At 51.5% G+C, this 17168-nt stretch overlaps 1 protein-coding gene across 2 annotated transcripts in view; it reads right to left on the bottom strand.

Moving 5' to 3' along the window:
• LRRC1 (leucine rich repeat containing 1) overlaps window positions 1-14869 on the bottom strand; it is a 135027-nt gene extending 120158 nt beyond the window's left edge. Inside the window, exon 1 of one of the 2 annotated variants that reach the window (XM_055571762.1) lies at window positions 14632-14869. In XM_055571762.1, the coding sequence (XP_055427737.1) occupies window positions 14632-14790 (159 nt within the window). In that variant the 5' untranslated portion in view covers window positions 14791-14869. Of the gene's footprint in view, window positions 1-1214; window positions 1515-14631 lie in introns of those variants that run through there. The other variant, XM_055571764.1, reaches the window with a different exon arrangement.
• Window positions 14870-17168: the final 2299 nt, after the last annotated feature.

The raw sequence follows: 17168 nt of genomic DNA, 5'->3' as shown, positions 1-17168 counted from the left end.
ACCCTGAGGAAGGTTGGTCCGGGGGTTAGGGATACCGGCTAGACCGTCTCGGTCTGACCCCCGAGCTCTGCTGTCCACCAGCTGCGTGACTTGAGCAGGTAAGTCATCTGTCTGTGCCCCGGGCGTCAGCAGGAGTATAATAAAGCTATTTACATAAAAGAGCTTCCCAGATGGGGCCAGTGGCAAAGAATCCCCCTGCCAATTTAGGAGATGCGGGACACACGTGTTCAATCCTGGGTTGGGAAGATCCCCTGTAAGGGGAAATGGCAACCCACTCCAGTATTCTTGCCTCGATAATCCCATGGACAGAGGAGCCTGGTGGGCTGCAGTTCATGGGGTCCCAAAGAGTCGGACATGACTGAGCATGCGTGCATTTATGTAAAAGGAAGTTAGGTCTCTGTGAGGACTGAACAAGTTCCTCATGGGAACTGTTTAGGCTAAGTGCAGTCCAGGGCCTATTGCTCAAAAAATGTCTGCTGTCTTTATTATAATTATTGGTGTCCAGGCTTCCGCGCCTAAGTCCAGGGTCTCGTAAACACTTTGCCACACCCTAACTCAAGGATTTACCAGTTCCTATGCCACTATACGCCCTTTCCGGTCCTCCCAAACCAGGGAAGGCCCTGCCAGCCCCCCAGCTGATAAAACCAAAAACCTGCATTCACACATCAGCGGTCCTGTTGACTTTACCCCCAATATAGATCTCGTCACTCACTGCTACCACCCTGCTCCAAGCCCCCACTGGTTCTCCAGGTCTCTGCTTCTGTGAACCTTCCTCCCTCGAGATTAAACTCTCACCAGCCGGCAGAGTAAACTTTGTAAAACACAAACCAGATCTCTATGGGCTTACATCTGCCATACTTTCAGTGCGTGGGGGGGGGGGGGGGGGGGAGGCGGGGAATCTGAAATCACCAGGGTGTCTGAGACCCAACACACATTAACTCCACCTTTATTTCTCCCACCCACACATGAGCTACTCTGGCCTTCCTTCCACCCACAAACACCCCAAACTCATCCAGAAGCTTTGCAAGGACCTCCTCAACGCGCACACGGCTGCCTCCCCACTCCAGGGCAAAGGTCAGGTCCTGGGCGAGGCCTTCTCAGAATAAACAGAAACCTCTCCACCACACTTGATGGCATTTCCCTGTTTGCTTTATAGCTCTGATCACTATCTGAAATTCTTATCTGCTCTTCCATTTACGGGCGGACTCCCTTACCTGGAATGGAAGCTCCGTTAGGACAAGGCAAGGCAACCACCTTGCCGGGCAGAACGAAGCCTGGAACGCAGGCAGCACTCAATAAAGATGCGGAGTGCGTAGCGGGGTGGGAGGAAGGGTCTGCCGGGGCCCAGCAGATAAGCTGCCCCCAAAGCCCACTCCTGAACCACACTGCATGGGAAGCCTGACACCAGCATCTAGTCAGGAGACCAACCGACAGCGGAAAAGCAGAAGGCTGCAGCTTCTGATCCTAAAATACTCCTCGAAAAGCCACCTCAGTCTGATATTAACCCACAGACATTCCTTAACAGGTCCCCAACGTGAGTTTCCCAAAGTACACTCTCTTGGGTGGATGCTCAAACCAACCCGGAGTGAAGTTTCAAGCCACCTCCTCTGAACCGCTCGAGTTCATTTCAAAAGGAGACAAACTGCCTCAGCTAATGGGCCTATCTTACGTCACTTCTGAAAGCTGGGAGAATGCAACTGACACGGGGGAAAAAAATTTGGCGTTCAAAGGTTGCTGGAGGGGGTGTGTGTGTATGTGTTTTAACCAAAGAAAATCTGCTGATCTTTTTCCCTTAATTGGTTCTGGGAATCAACAACTGACCACAGGAGGGTAAGCGTTTGGAACAGCTTCTCCTTATTATCGAATCCTTGATTATAATGATTAAGCCTCGACTTGTGGTTCTACTAAGTCTCACTGAGCAACCTCACAGGTCACGTGCACAACTGGGGCCCACTCCCCTCAGGTTAAGGCTGCGGCATGGAGTCATAAAAGGCCGTAAAACTAGCATCCGGGGAGTCAGAGCGCAGAGAGACCTTGGACATGACGGACAGCACCCCTTCATGACTCAGACGGGAAACTGAGCTTATGCACACTGCCCAAGGCCAGTGCTAGGGCCCGTGAGAGCGATCACCCAGTCCAGGGCTGTGTAACTGTGAGATCAGGGCCACCACCCAGACACCACCCATACAGCCAAGGCTGTGAGAACGCCCAGCTCTTCATGAAGTAACCATCGGTAAGTTCAATCTACGAACCCATTTCCAAAGCCACTCCCCAAAAGGGCTGAAAACATCCGCAAGAATCCTGCTCGGATATGTCTTAAAAGCCTGCTTTGTGGGGCAGCAGGAATGCAAAGAAGACAAGGTGTGTAGCTTTGGTGGAGGACAGAGGTCATTACAAGGGGGTCAAAGTAATGACACAGCTGTCCCTGGAAACCAGGCAGGAGAGAAGGGAAGGCTGCCCAGGGGAACAGGAGCTCCTGAACTGCATCCCATGGGAGGAAGATCGGGAGGCAGACAAAGGTGAGAAAGAGGAACTCCCAGGAGACAGAGCACAAAAATGAAGCCATGAAATGACGGGTAACCCAGGGCAGCGAAGGGCTGCCGAAATGCACAGTTCAGGCTGGGAAGAGACGGGAGATGAGGTGGAAGACAGAGCCAGGCTGCGCTCTGCTAGAGAGCAGCCACTGCAGCGGGGAGCCACCCTTACATCAGCTCTCTCCCACCAGGAACCGAGCCACCCATCACACCAGATCTCTCCCACCAGGAACTGAGACAGGATTCGAAGAAAGACGGGGCAGAGGTGTTTGGGCCTCTCCCATAAAATAGCCACGAATGATGACAACACCCAGCAGGTTTGACTGGGTGCTATCTGTGGAACAGACACTGTTCCCAGCACTTTATACATAGTAACCCATTACATCTTCACACACACGAGGTGGGGACTGTTAGTCCCTTTGTACAGATGAGCAAACTGAGGTCCAGTAAGGCTGAAGAACTTGTCCCAGGCATCACAGCTAAGAGGTGTATCCCCTAACCATCCTACACACTTTTCCATCCTAGCCAGCACCAACACACCAACAGGAGGGTCGGAGGGAGGTGCGGACCCATGTGGGCTTCCCAGGCCCCACACCCTGCTCACCACCTGCCCTTCTGCTCCAGAAACCAAGTCAGCTCACATTTGGAACTCCATGACGCCAACCTCTCTGCCCAGCTAAAGATGTAGGTAGACTCTTGAAAACAAGCATCAGACCTCAGTCTTTCAAAGACCCAGAGCAAACATCTGACTGATGGAAAACCAAGGGTCCTCCCAAGTCTCTGGGAAAGAGCCCAGCCAAGAAGAGAGGGGGCAGAGATGACAGAATCCGTCTCCCTGTGTATTTTTCCAGCCCAGAAGGACCACTGGACCTGGAGTCGGGAGTGGGAGAAGACAGCGCACGTTAACTCTGCTATGACCCATCAATTCGCCTCTCTCGTCTTGCATTTCTTTAGCTGTAAAGTGGGTAGATTTCTCCAATCCAACCTGTATTCAAAAATAACAATCCTTGGACTTCCCTGGTGGTGCAGAGGATAAGAATCCACCTGCCAGTGCAGGGGACAAGTGATCAATCCCTGGTTGGGGAAGATTCCAGGTGCTGAGAGGCAACTAAGCCTGTGTGCCACCCGTACTAAAGCCCACGCCTAGAGCCCACTCGTGACGACTAGAGAAGAAGGCCGAGCAGCAATGAAGACCCAACACAACTAAAAATAAATAAAAATTTAAAGTAATAATCTCTGACAACCTAGCAACACCTATTGAACTCCGTAAAGTATACATCCTTTCATCTAACAATTATGCACCTTGAACTTTATCTTAAAGAAATGTCTGCACAGGTGTACAAAGTAATATGGACAAGGATATTCAATCTAACATGAATCAGTGCTTCAAAAAACTGGAACAATTGAAATGCCCAGCAAAAGGAGAATGGTGAAATAAATAAATCACGGTGTATCGAGTACAAGGGAACCCAGGGCACCAGTACTGATGCTAAAATACATCTACACATATTGACACAGCAGACGTCCAGGGCAGGGTGTTAAGTGCAGAAAAAGCAATGGGTGAAGCAATTTATACAGTAATTTACATAGAAGTAATTTATGTAGGAGCCCTCTTTTCAAGAATGATAAATGGATGCTGGTATGGGAAGAGAAAAAGTCAGTAAGAACAACCTAAAATTGTTCATGTGGGGGCTTCCCCGGGGGTCCAGCGGTTAGGACTCTGAGCTTGCACTGCAGGGGGCACAGGTTCAACCCCTGGTGTGGGAACTAAGATCTCACTGGTTGCATGGATGTGGCTAAATAAATAAATACACTAAAAAAATAAATAAAATTGTTCATGTCTGATATTACCTGGAAGGAATTAAGGAAAAGTCACATTTTTTATTCTTTGAGTTCTTCTACATATTCAACACATAACAGACAGACAAAACAAGGCCGTGTCGTGGTCAAAGTCAGGCAGGTTGCACTAAGGGCACGAGCCTCAGGGGCCTCCCTATCTTCCATTTCAGGTCAGGCAGTCAAGAGCCCAGGTCACATCCTCAGAGTTTCAGCAGCTCCTCTCCAGCCTTCACTGTTGCTCATCTGACTCAAGCTCCCCACGTCCACCCCAAGTCGGCTGACAGCCCCTCCAACTATCTGTCTCGAAGAAATGGGTATGGATTGTGGAAAGACAGGTGATGAGAGCCATCAGGCTGTAGAAGCCACACTTGCAGGAATCAGTCTGGAATGTACTGCAACTAGGCGTAACACCTTCCGCCTGCTACATGACAAATTCATGCCCTGTGGTTCTTGGAAACAGAAATACCAAATCTCTCCCAACTGAGTCAAATTCTTTGGGATCCAGAAGTTACAGCCTAGATAAGGAAATTCTTCTAAACTGTGATAAGCAAGAAAAAAATTCATATCCCATCTGACTTCTAGAAATTCAGAATATTTTACACTAAGACACATATAAACACACACACACACAAACACACACACACGATCAGATCTGCTGAAACACCACATGCAACGGTAAATTACCACCCTTGTCGTCTAAATCACACCCGAGAAAGTAAATGGACATCCAGCAGTGTCTCCTCGTGTTAACTGAGATCTGGCCCATGAGCTCACTGCCCCCATAACTATCACACGAAGTGGAAGACAAACGTCTAGCCCCGTGTTCCCAGGGAAACCGTGAAACGGGCAAAATTCCTTCAGATGTCTGTGAGCACAGAAGCCCTCAGCCTTACTGGATCCACACCCTCATAAGCCCAATGTCTCTGGCCATGGCTCGGCGGGACCGTGGTTGGGATTTTTGTCATTACTGCTGAGAACTGTTGAAACTGTTATTTCTGACCCTCTTGTGTAAATATCAGCTACCCTTTCAGTTCAGTTCAGTCGCTCAGTCGTGTCTGACTCTTTACGACCCCATGAATTTCGGCACACCAGGCCTCCCTGTCCATCACCAACACCCAGAGTTCACTCAAACTCACGTCCATTGAGTCCGTGATGCCATCCAGCCATCTCATCCTCTGTCGTCCCCTTCTCCTCCTGCCCCCAATCCCTCCCAGCATCAGAGTCTTTTCCAATGAGTCAACTCTTCGCATGAGGTGGCCAAAGTACTGGAGTTTCAGCTTTAGCATCAGTCCTTCCAAAGAAATCCCAGGGCTGATCTCCTTCAGAATGGACTGGTTGGATCTCCTTGCAGTCCAAGGGACTCTCAAGAGTCTTCTGCAATACCACAGTTCAAAAGCATCAATTCTTCGGCGCTCAGCCTTCTTCACAGTCCGACTCTCACATCCATACACGACCACAGGAAAAACCATAGCCTTGAGTAGACGGACCTTTGTTGGCAAAGTAATGTCTCTGCTTTTCAATATGCTATCTAGGTTGGTCATAACTTTCCTTCCAAGGAGTAAGGGTCTTTTAATTTCATGGCTGCAGTCACCATCTGCAGTGATTTTGGAGCCCAAAAAATAAAGTCTGACACCGTTTCCACTGTTTCCCCATCTATTTCCCATGAAGCCAAAGATGGATAAGCCCTATACAGTCAGCAAAAACAAGACTGGGAGCTGACTGTGGCTCAGATCATGAACTCCTTATTGCCAAACTCAGACTGAAATTGAAGAAAGTAGGCAAAACCACTAGACCATTCAGGTATGACCTATATCAAATCCCTTATGATTATACAGTGGAAGTGAGAAATAGATTTAAGGGACTAGATCTGATAGACAGAGTGCCTGATGAACTATGGACGGAGGTTCATGACATTGTACAGGAGACAGGGATCAAGACCATCCCCATGGAAAAGAAATGCTAAAAAGCAAAACAGCTGTCTGGGGAGGCCTTACAAATAGCTGTGAAAAGAAGAGAAGTGAAAAGCAAAGGAGAAAAGGAAAGATATAAGCATCTGAATGCAGAGTTCCAAAGAATAGCAAGAAGAGATAAGAAAGCCTTCTTCAGAGATCAATGCAAAGAAATAGAAGAAAACAATAGAATGGGAAAGACTAGAGATCTCTTCAAGAAAATCAGAGACACCAAAGGAACATTTCATGCAAAGTTGGGCTCGATAAGGGACAGAAATGTATGGACCTAACAGAAGCAGAAGATATTAAGAAGAGGTGGCAAAAATACACAGAAGAACTGTACAAAAAAGATCTTCACAACCCAGAAAATCACAATGGTGTGATCACTCACCTAGAGCCAGACATCCTGGAATGTGAAGTCAAGTGGGCCTTAGAAAGCGTCACTATGAACAAAGCTAGTGGAGGTGATGGAATTCCAGTTGAGCTATTTCAAATCCTGAAAGATGATGCTGTGAAAGTGCTGCACTCAATATGCCAGCAAATTTGGAAAACTCAGCAGTGGCCACAGGACTGGAAAAGGTCAGTTTTCATTCCAATCCCAAAGAAAGGCAATGCCAAAGAATGCTCAAACTACCGCACAATTGCTCTCATCTCACACGCTAATAAAGTAATGCTCAAAATTCTCCAAGCCAGGCTTCAGCAATACGTGAACCGTGAACTTCCAGATGTTCAAGCTGGTTTTAGAAAAGGCAGAGGAACCAGAGATCAAATTGCCAACATCTGCTGGATCATCAAAAAAAGCTACCCTTTACACCTCCCCAAAATTCAAGCCTGTGTAAAGGGTCCTTTTTGAGGAAATCCCAAGTACCTTGGGTTGGGAAGATCCCCTGGAGAAAAAAAATGGCAACACACTCCAATATTCTTGCTTGGAGAGTTCCACAGACAGAGAAGCCTGGTGGGCTACAGTCCATAGGGTTGCAAAGAGTCAGACATGAGTGAGCGACTGAATACCACCAAGAACCCAAGTACCATGGTTACAGCAGCCGCAATTTCTGGCAGAGGTGATAACGCTCTGGAAGATATGAGGAGGGACCGGGGTGCCCCCTTCTCCCCAAAAGCCCCTGGGAAGAAGGAAGGGGGGCTGTGGAAATGGGCTTATTTTGCCATGTTACCAGCATGACTCAACTCTGTCAGTGCTGGGACAGGTTTGTTCAGGGAACAGCTTTACTTTTTCTCAAAGAACTGAGCTGCTTTTAAAAAAAGAGATTTCAGCAAGAGTTCAAGTGACTCTGGAAGTCGAAATGCTGCAAGCATCAGTGGCTTTCTGCAATTATAAAACTGTTTCTTCTGGCATTTTTGTTGACTGATAACTGTAAATATTTTTTATCTTAATCTCTGGCTCCAAGTGTGTGACTTTACTTACCCTGGGCAAAAACTGGCCCATTCTCAATAAGGTACAAAGCCCTGGACCAGAGTCGGAAGATACTGCCAGGGGATATTTGACCTGGGGTGGGGGATGGGGCTGAGTGGCAGAAGTGACGAGGTGTTCCTGTGACTCAGTCCTCCAGTTCTGCTGCTCTCCTGTCCCTGAGCTGTGAAGTTCACAATGTTGGCTGAAAATTCCAGCCCCACAATTTCCAGCTGTATAAATTCGGGGAGTTGCTTAAAGTTTCTGTTCTATGCTTTGAAAAATGGAGATGTTGCTGCTGTGTCCAGTGGCTGTGAATATCCACTGACTCTGTGTGGATAGTGTGGTCGATACACAGCATGTCCGCAAAGGCACCAATTCTTTTCATCTTGTGCATGTTTCATGAAGATGCCTGGGAAGAATGGTGTTGCGTTTGATGAGATATATTGAAGATGAGCAAATAATTAGTTTGTGATAAAAGTCAAATGTATTAATATTTCTATAATTTAGAGATGAATATCTCAGCAATCACCTTCTGCCTACTGACAGTTCATCAGTATTTCTACACCTATGGTAATGCAGGAACAGTGACTCGGTGCTGCAATGCATCAGCAGAGGAGGATGAAACTGAATTCCCTGGTGAGGTACAGGCATAGCAAAGCTCATGTCACTGGGGAAAAAAGAACCCACAGGGTCTCCAGCGTTACTGTGGCTACAATATTATCAACTTGATAACCACATTCACTGAAACCCAAAAGAAAGTCAGCATCTTGGGCCTTCCATCTTTCTCCTGAGTTAATGTCCAGTATGCTGTTTAGGGAGCAATTGATAAATTCAATGCCAACATGCCCCACGACGGAGGAAAACACATCCACGACAAGCAGGCGGATGTTCTGTGGGCTGTGACCCCCAGCACTGACGAGGGGCTTGGGCGGTCAGCACGACACAGCAAGGGGAGCGGGAGGAAGCGCGCTGGATCAGACGCCCGAATGTCCCTGAGGGCACAGCCCACCCCGGGGCGCCAGACCTCCGCGCTGAGCCTCACTGCCTCCTCTGCTCCGCTCCAGAACCACCTCTCCAGAACCGAGGTCCACCTGCTCAGACCCAGCCCGGCCCCGCTCCAGTCCTGCTCAACCAGCCAGGCACCCCTCGCTCTGGCTACCGGGGAAGGACAGGCTCTGGGGACCGTGATGGGTCTTCTCCTTCCTTCTAAGGTGAGCATCACCCCCTGAAGCCTCCCCTCCGGAGGGAGCCGCCTCCTAACTCTAACAGGGCCAGGCCCCGCCCCCGGTGCAAGTGACAGGGGCCTGGAGGCGGGGCCTGGCTCCACGGCTGACCGTGGCCAAGTTCCCTGCACGAGCCTCAGGGACAACTCCTTAAATACGTCTCGTTGCGCACGGGCAAAATTGGAATTATAAGGGCTAAAGTGAGTGGTGAGTCCATCTAAGGGAATAATTTCTAGAGAGCTCTTAATGCAGCGTTTGGCGCTCATTCAAATATCAGTAATTATTATTAATAAGTAGCAGATATTGAATGTTTCTAATCAAAGACCCTCCAGTGTCCACCAACCTAGGGCAAATTACAATCCCCCCACCAGGCCTCAGTTTCCTCACCTGTAAAGCAGGGGGTGTGGTGTAGGGAGGAAAGGTGGGGGGCTGGGCTAACACAGAACAGAGTCAGGAGACAGCTAAGTACTCAGCCGGGTAACAGGACAGGCTCTCTGCAGGAGAACCAGCTCCCTAAGGAGAAACGCGTCAAGCTTTAAGGGGCAAGCGCTCTCTTGGACGCCCTTCCTCCTGGGCTTGCCTTAAATTATTTTCATTGTAATGTTACTTGCTGTGCTGTGCTTAGTCACTCAGTCATGTCCGACTCTTTGCGACCCCGTGGACTGCAGCCCACCAGGTTCCTCTGTTCATGGGGATTCTCCAGGCAAGAATACTGGAATAGGTTGCCATGCCCTCCTCCAGGATAATGTTACTTAAAGTCTGTCCAAATATAACGCTTTATATGCTTTAGCCCTTATAAAACTATAAGGTGAGACAATGTAAAAATCAGATTTTTAAAAAAGCAACAAAAAGAGAACTCCGCATGTACGATGCGACTGTGTACCACGCACGACTGCACATGTATGAACTACACCACCGCCTCGGAGCAGGCTCCCTGGGGCCCTGCATGGCCGCCCACCACGAGGCTGGGACCCCTCAGCCATCCATCTGTCGCTCTCCTCTAGTGGACTGCCCTGAAACCCCATCCATCAACTCCCAGCCCTCATTTGATCCCAAGAAATAACTTCTGCACTAAGTCCACATCTGTCCTTTCCCCCTTGGCTACAACTGAAAGAGTGCACACGGGAACATCAGCAGGAAATCCTCATGGCACAACGCACTTGTGAGGTCACCTACATTTTACAGAATCTATGATTCCTTTAATTATTACTTAAAAGGATATTAAAATTTTAATTTGTTTCAAATTCCCAGGAAATTGCCTTTAAACTCCAGTTTAAAAGACATCGTTTCCTCAAAAATTAAGAGAATATTATATTTTGGTGAAAGAAGAGAAAAACTGTATAGATATTACAAATTTGTTGTATGAAAAAAAATACTGTTTCCTAATAAAAGTGCCTTACCATAATATCCAGAAATCTTAAACATCACAGACCTACAAGTGCTCTGCATGCATCCTCTCTTTCATTCCAGAAACCACCCTATAAGGCAGACGTCACCATGACACAGGAGGAAGCCAAGGCTTGAGGAGAGAATGCAGGTGATGCAAGAACAGCCCCGAACTGACGCCAGCAGCCCCACCCCTGCTGCTTCCAGACCCGCCCGGGCAACGGTGGGACCCAGCGACAGGAGGGATGGAGGCAGGCTGAGTCCCTGAACCTGTGAGCCCGAACAAACCATGGGCCCGGCCTCCAGCAAAGGAACTGCTGGCGAGAGGAGCCACTGCACATTCAAACACAGTAGGCTGAAGACAAGGCGGACTTATTCTCAACAGATCACAGCTGAAGAGCCTGCAGTCACATTCACAGAAATTACGATGCATGAAGATGACTTCAGAAAGACAAGACAGTCAAAGTGTCCAGCACAGGGGAACTCCCTGGCGGTCCAGTGGTTAGGACTCAGCGTTTTCACTGTTGGGGGCTCAGGTTCAAGGCCTTGGGTGGGGCGGAGGGGGAGGGATAAGATCTTACAAGCCTCCCGGAAAAAAAAAAAATAAACTGTCCGGCACACCAAGAGACAGAGAACAAAAGCAGGCAGTATAGGACACTGGACTCTGAACATCTTTTCCAATCCCAACAGACCAGTGCACGGGAGAAGCTAGGCATGGGAAGGGCGATCACGATGGTGAAGAAACAGCACGGTGTCCCTGCGACGGCGTGTAAGGACACATCCAGGCAACAGGCGTGCCCACGGTGTCCCAGACACTGTCCTCAGTTCAGCCACAAACTGAAACTCCCCTGCCCACGTGGAGCTTAAGCTCTGGTTGAGGAGACAAAGAATGAGTAAGTGAGGACCCAGTCTGGAGTCAGGGGGTGATAAGTGCTCTAAGGGCTAGGAAAAGAATAAAGCAGGATGCCAGAGAGAAGGAAGGGTGGGGACAGATGGCATCTGGCAACCGTGGAACCATCAACTGAGCTCTAAGAGGAAGGGACAAGATGAAACTCAACTCTTTAACCCAGAAAGGCTTGATAGCACTCGCTGCAAGTGTCTGCTGCCTGGTAGGCCAGGCCCTGCGATGGTCAAAAGAGACCACAGCAAACACACGTTTGAAGGCATCCGAGAACTGTGCACACCGAGGGGAAAACTGATGGTGTCAGGAACGCTGAGAGGAAAGCAGGAGAGGCAGACACAACCACTGCACCACGTGGTCGACCTTCAGTTCTGAGGACCTGACTGTTCTCTGACTACATCAGAGAAGGCCAGAGGCCACAGCAGTGATGAGCTTCAAGGGACAAGAAGCAGAGGAGGATCTGCATCAGACTCAGCAACCTTCATTCAACAGAAGAACAGGAGTTTACTGAGCAGGACCCACTGGACACACAACTCATGCTCCCAAGGGCGCACCTCAAGGTGTCTCGTTAACATACATCCTGAAGGGATGGGGCTAGGCGAGGGGACCAGCGAAAGGAGGGGACAGGGTGAGGAGGGTGAAGGTGAGGACTGAGTCCCCTGCAGCCATGAGAGGCTATCTGTGGGTGTGGCCCCTGCTGAGGCCCCGATGCAGGTTCAGGAAGAGGTCAGCAATTAGGTCAGTAACCACCGCTGACTCTGATGACGGGGGTGCCCACTCCACCCACACCCACCACACTTGTACTAAAGTCACTGTCTCCCCACAAAGCTGCAAACTGCTCATAGGACTCACATTTTCTTTAATCTCTGTATCCCCCACAACTAGCAAAATCCTGGAGGGTCAATAAAGCCTCGACTGAGACCAAGCTTTCATGACAAGAATAAACCAGAGGGGCTGAATAACTGAGGGTCTGATGGGGGTGAGAAGCGGGCGAGGCCAGCTTCCTGTTCAGTTGGCAGACGCATGGCGGGGGAGGCAGGCGGGGGTGGCCACAGCGATCAGATCTCACTGGCTGAATAGCCCTGAAGGTCACTTCAATCCTGAGTCTCGCTTTGGAAAACGAGGGGACTGGAGCAAACCAGAGGTTGCAGACCTTCAGGGAGAGGAGATGCTTTTCATGATGCCGAAGGCTAAGCTGTGTGTGCACCTTTGCTGTTGGGGCTGGGGGACCAAGGCTGCAGACAAACTGCAGAGGGGAGAAGGTACCACAGGTATGGCCACCACCCCGAGGGCCCTGGAGGTGTGTCAGCAAAAGGGGCCCCCTGGTGATGTGGCGGGTAAGGGGACGGGCTGGGGGAGGTCAGGCCAGCGGTGAGCAGCACCAATGAGCCACTCGGGTCTCAAAGACTGTGAATGAAACACTGGTGTTTTCAAGGCTGCTGCTGGAGTCTGGCTTGCGCACACCCAGGCACACAAGAAGGCAGGGAGAAACATTTTACACAACTTGAAAACTTTAAAACTATTTTAAGAGCTGTAAGAGCAATTATCCATAAGCAAGACCTCTTATAACCTTTGAAAAGCCTTTTTTTACCATATTTACTGAGGGCGATCCAACTGTATTTTGAGCTTCTGAGAAGTTTCCATTTAGAATCAGTAGGAATACCTGGCACATCCAAACCCCGTAATTTCCCATACCAAGCTGGATCCCCAAACATTACAGAAAACCCACAAACGTTGTGGAAGGCAGTAAAAAGCCAATCCAGTCACAGGAAATCTTCCAGTGCTACAAAGGAAAACAAACAAACAAAAACACCACAAAGAGCCCTGAAACATTTCTAGTCGAACAGCTTTTCACTCAAGCTTTAATAAGTTCATTCTGAAGCCCTTGAAAAGTATTAAATTACATATTTGATATTCCTGACAGTAGAAATGCCTAAAATTTATTACAACTTAAGGCAGTAAGTGAGCTCATGACTTTTAAGTCAAATTTAAGGCAGCTAAAGGCCAGATAAAACCATGTGTTTGAAAATGCCTGCAAAATAATAAATGCCGGAGGGAACTGGATGGCTTTTCTGCTTCTAAGCTAAATAAAGCTTGGGGGGTGGGGGGAGCTTTGCAAAGATCCTAGTGAGGATAATCCCCCCTCAACTGCACAGAGCAAACCATCCAATCACTTGTAACCGGGGAACAAGGAAAGTTAATCCAGGAATAATAACAACACTTGAAATATTGAGGAAAAACACAGTTCTGTTTAAAACCCTCTGCCGGGCCGGAGGACGAATCGGGTCATTCTAACAGGCCAGAACATTTGACTGCTGAGTGTTTTTGTGACCACGTCTCGGCTTTGTGTTAACAAAGGGTCCAGCAGGAGAACGCTGGGGCCTTCAGGTCTGGCCCCGCTGCCAGCAGCCTCCGCACTTCCTGCACACCTTCAGATCAAGCGCCCCGACTTCCTGCAGAGCCCTGGATGCTGGGCTACCTTCCTCCGTCGGGCTCTCTCAAGCTAATTTCCCCAGGCAGGCTCGAAGCGTAAAAGTTTCGCAGTCCCCGAGCGACCCTCCATTAAAGCACAATCAGCATGTGTCGCTTCGACAAGTCTGGCCGGGTAGGGAGATTAATGTACGGCAAACAACTCAGAAGAGGTAAATGCAACCCCTGCAAAGGCAGCAATCAGCAGGCTGAACGCCGCCGCTCCGGGAGCCCGGCGGCAAGGCTGGCCCGCCCGGCGGAGGCTCTGCTGGCATTCGCCGCGGTTCCTTTCACGCAACAGGTCCACGCAGAGCCGGGCACCTGCCCACAGCTCCGCCGGGGCAGCCCCCGCCAACCCCGCCCCGCCCCGGGCGGCCGGTCCTGGAGCCCGGCCGGGCGGGCCGGCCAGCCACGGCTCTTCCCCCCGACGAGGCCGGGAGCACATTCCTCGGGAGATGCCGAGATAGCACGGCCAGCCCGCGCGCTGCCCGCCTCCTCCTCCCGGCCCTGCCGGGGCCGGAGGGGAACCGCGCCCCGGCCGGCGATCGCGGCATGGCGGGGCCGAGGAGACCGGCCCCGGGAGCCGGACGCCGGGCCGGGCTCTCCCAGCCGGGCACCGTCCTGGGCCGCCTGGCCCCGCACTCGCCCGCTCACAGGTGCCGGGCTCTGGTCCCTAGATGTGTATCCAGACGGCGTGTCTGCATAGGACGTCTCCACAAAGCGCACACGCTCCGGCGACCACAGCAGGTCGCTCCGTAGAGAAAGAACAGGAACTTTGAGGAGGAAGCAGCAGGTGAGCGCAGGTAGACTTCGTGCCCGCGGGACCTGGCGGCCAGGCCCCCAGATGGCCAAGGGGACGGAAGGGGAAGCGGAAAGGAGGGAACGGGGCGGCAGGGCGCGCAGGTGAGGCCGCACTCACCTCCGGCAGCTCGCGGAGCTGGTTGGCGTCCAGCAGCAGCTCCTCCAGGCTGCGGGCGTAACGGTAGACCTCCTCGGGCACGTAGAGCAGCGAGCAGTGGCGCCTGTCGATGGTCTCCACATGACGGTTGCACCGCCACAGCGGGATGCAGTGGAACATCGCCGCCCGCCGCCGGGGCCCGCGCCGCCGAGACCCGGGCTCCGCGCCCGCCCGGCGGCCGCGCTCCGCCCGCCGCGCACCCGCGCGCCCGTCGGCCCCAGGGCTCGCTCGCTGGCGCCTCGCGCCGGGCTCCGGACTCGCAGCCGCGCGCAGGCACCTCGGCGGGAGCCCCGCCCACCCAGCGCCACCGCAGCTTCCGACGCGCCCCGCCCACCCGGGCCCCGCCCACCGCGGGCCCCGCTTCCGACACGCCGCCGCCTCGCCACTGCGCCTGCGCGCCGGGGTGGGTCCGCGCGCGGGGCTGCTCGGGTCAGGGGACCACTCCTCTCGGGGCTTTCCAGGTGGCCCGGAACCCGAGGGTCGGCGCCGCGGCAGCCGGACGCTGGCAGTGCGCACCCCTGCTCGGGCTGGGCCCCGGGGAGTGTCCGGGAAGCCCCTTTGAGGGGATGCGGCGGGGAGGGGGCGCGGCGGGCGGCGGGACAACTTCTGAAGTAGCTGCGCGTACCTCGCTCTCCGACTCCTCTCTCCCCGAAACCGCTTTCCCTTCCGGGGTCGGGAGGCGCCGCCCTGGAGCGTACCTTGCGCGCCCTGGGCGCCCCTGAGCTCCGGGTTCCGGGCGCGTTTGAGGTGTCGCCGCCGCGCGACTTTTCTGCCGTCCTCTCTCCCCGCCCGCGATGCTCCGGCGGCCCCACGGGTGAGCGGGCTGCCCTCCGGCCCGCGGGCACCGCCTGCAGGCCGCCGTAGCGTCCTCGGTAACCTTCGTCTCTCTACGCAGTGAAAGGAGACCCCTTTTACCACACCGCCAAGGACATAGGCGTCAGGGAGTCTGCGAGATCCTCATAGAGGGGATGGCACCCCTTGGGCAGCCCACAGACACAAACGAGCAGGCAAAGACGGGTTTCTGAGCCCATTGCAGCCCGACCGGACGTTGGCCCCTGGGGACCAGCCTGGACTGGAGGGAATAGCGGGGGAGGAGGGCAGGGGGCCGCCGGGTAGCACCCTCCGTCTGGCTCCTGCCTTTCTCCACCAACACCTAGTCTCTTGCAAAGGGTAGATTGCAGCCCCAGAAGGAGTAGCTGGGAGGACCCAGGAGGCTCACTACTGGGTGACCATGACCTTGCCCCTGATTCGTATCAGAGGACTGGGGCCAGCACCCTGAACTTCCCCTCTTCCTGGCTCCGAATAACCACACCAGCTCCTTGGCAAAAGGTTGCTGACCAGATCAAAACCAATCACATTGATGGGTTGTTTTCTCGGGGTCGACTCTGACTCCCCATCTGGGCGCCCCTTCGTCCTCACTCCTTCCCCCTTCAAGTGAACTTGACCTATGACCTCTAGTACTCAAGCTCTCCCGCCCCCAAACTGCGGAAGCTAGTCAAGGAGTCTGAAGTCAAGGAATCCACATGTCTGCAGAAGTCTGAGCGCTGAGCGTGCTCTGCGGTCAAAGCAAATTTAGATCTGAAACTAGTTTTTGCAAGGTGTAAGTGGTCTCGGTTCCAGCTGTGCATGGGACAGTCTTTGTGGGGTGAGTGGGGTAACTTCATCATTTCAACTCTGCTAGGAGAGCTTTTCACTTCCCAGTCAGTGAGGACTGGTCCAAGTTCCATGGCCTTGTCTGTTTCTACCCCGGCATTGTCACCTTAACTCTAATTCCAATCCCTCTCTTAACTCCACTGCCCTACCCAGTCCACCTTGTCTTTTGTTTGTCCTGGCTTGATTTCTGCACTCTCAAGGGAGGTTACCTGGACTTTGAACCTTAGTCACCCTTCCTTCATTCTCAAATTCCAGAAACCCACTTTGTGACACCTTTGGTGGGGAGACTGGTTCCTGCCTGAGAGCCTAGGTCTAAAAAAGTAAGCAAGTCACTGGCCTTGTAAGTTTTCCAACTGCTTAAAAATAATAATAAAAATAAAGGAGATCTGGCCCCCTCATCTTCATCTTCTGTTGATTTCCAGAATTATCACACTAGGTTATTATCATAAACACCAAATGTTTTTAAAATGAGGCTGATCTTTTTAGACTCCAAACCTCAAGAAGTATTCTCCATGTGCCTCTCCATGGCACTTACACTTCCATATATTAGATTATTTTTACTTAATCTCCAAAAGATTGTGACTTCTTAGACCACAGGTACTACTTCACTTGCTCTGTAGACCCCAACAACTACCATAGCCCTATAGGTAGACTGAATGATCAAATTGCCTTGAATCTTTGGAAAGCCAGTGGCAGAATTCTTGAATTTCCTCATTTTCAAAGATCTGCCAAGAATATGAAACATTAGTGTGGTAATAGAGAAAATATGAAAACACTTTGTGAAGTGGAGAATTAGAAAATCAATTCTTTATCTTCCTGAAGAGTTTGAGGGTTTCCCTACTGAC

The sequence above is a fragment of the Bubalus kerabau genome, chromosome 3 (genome assembly GCF_029407905.1).
Source record: "Bubalus kerabau isolate K-KA32 ecotype Philippines breed swamp buffalo chromosome 3, PCC_UOA_SB_1v2, whole genome shotgun sequence".
In the NCBI taxonomy this organism is placed as follows: Eukaryota; Metazoa; Chordata; class Mammalia; order Artiodactyla; family Bovidae; genus Bubalus; species Bubalus kerabau.
This window is presented reverse-complemented; position numbering and strand designations above follow the sequence as displayed.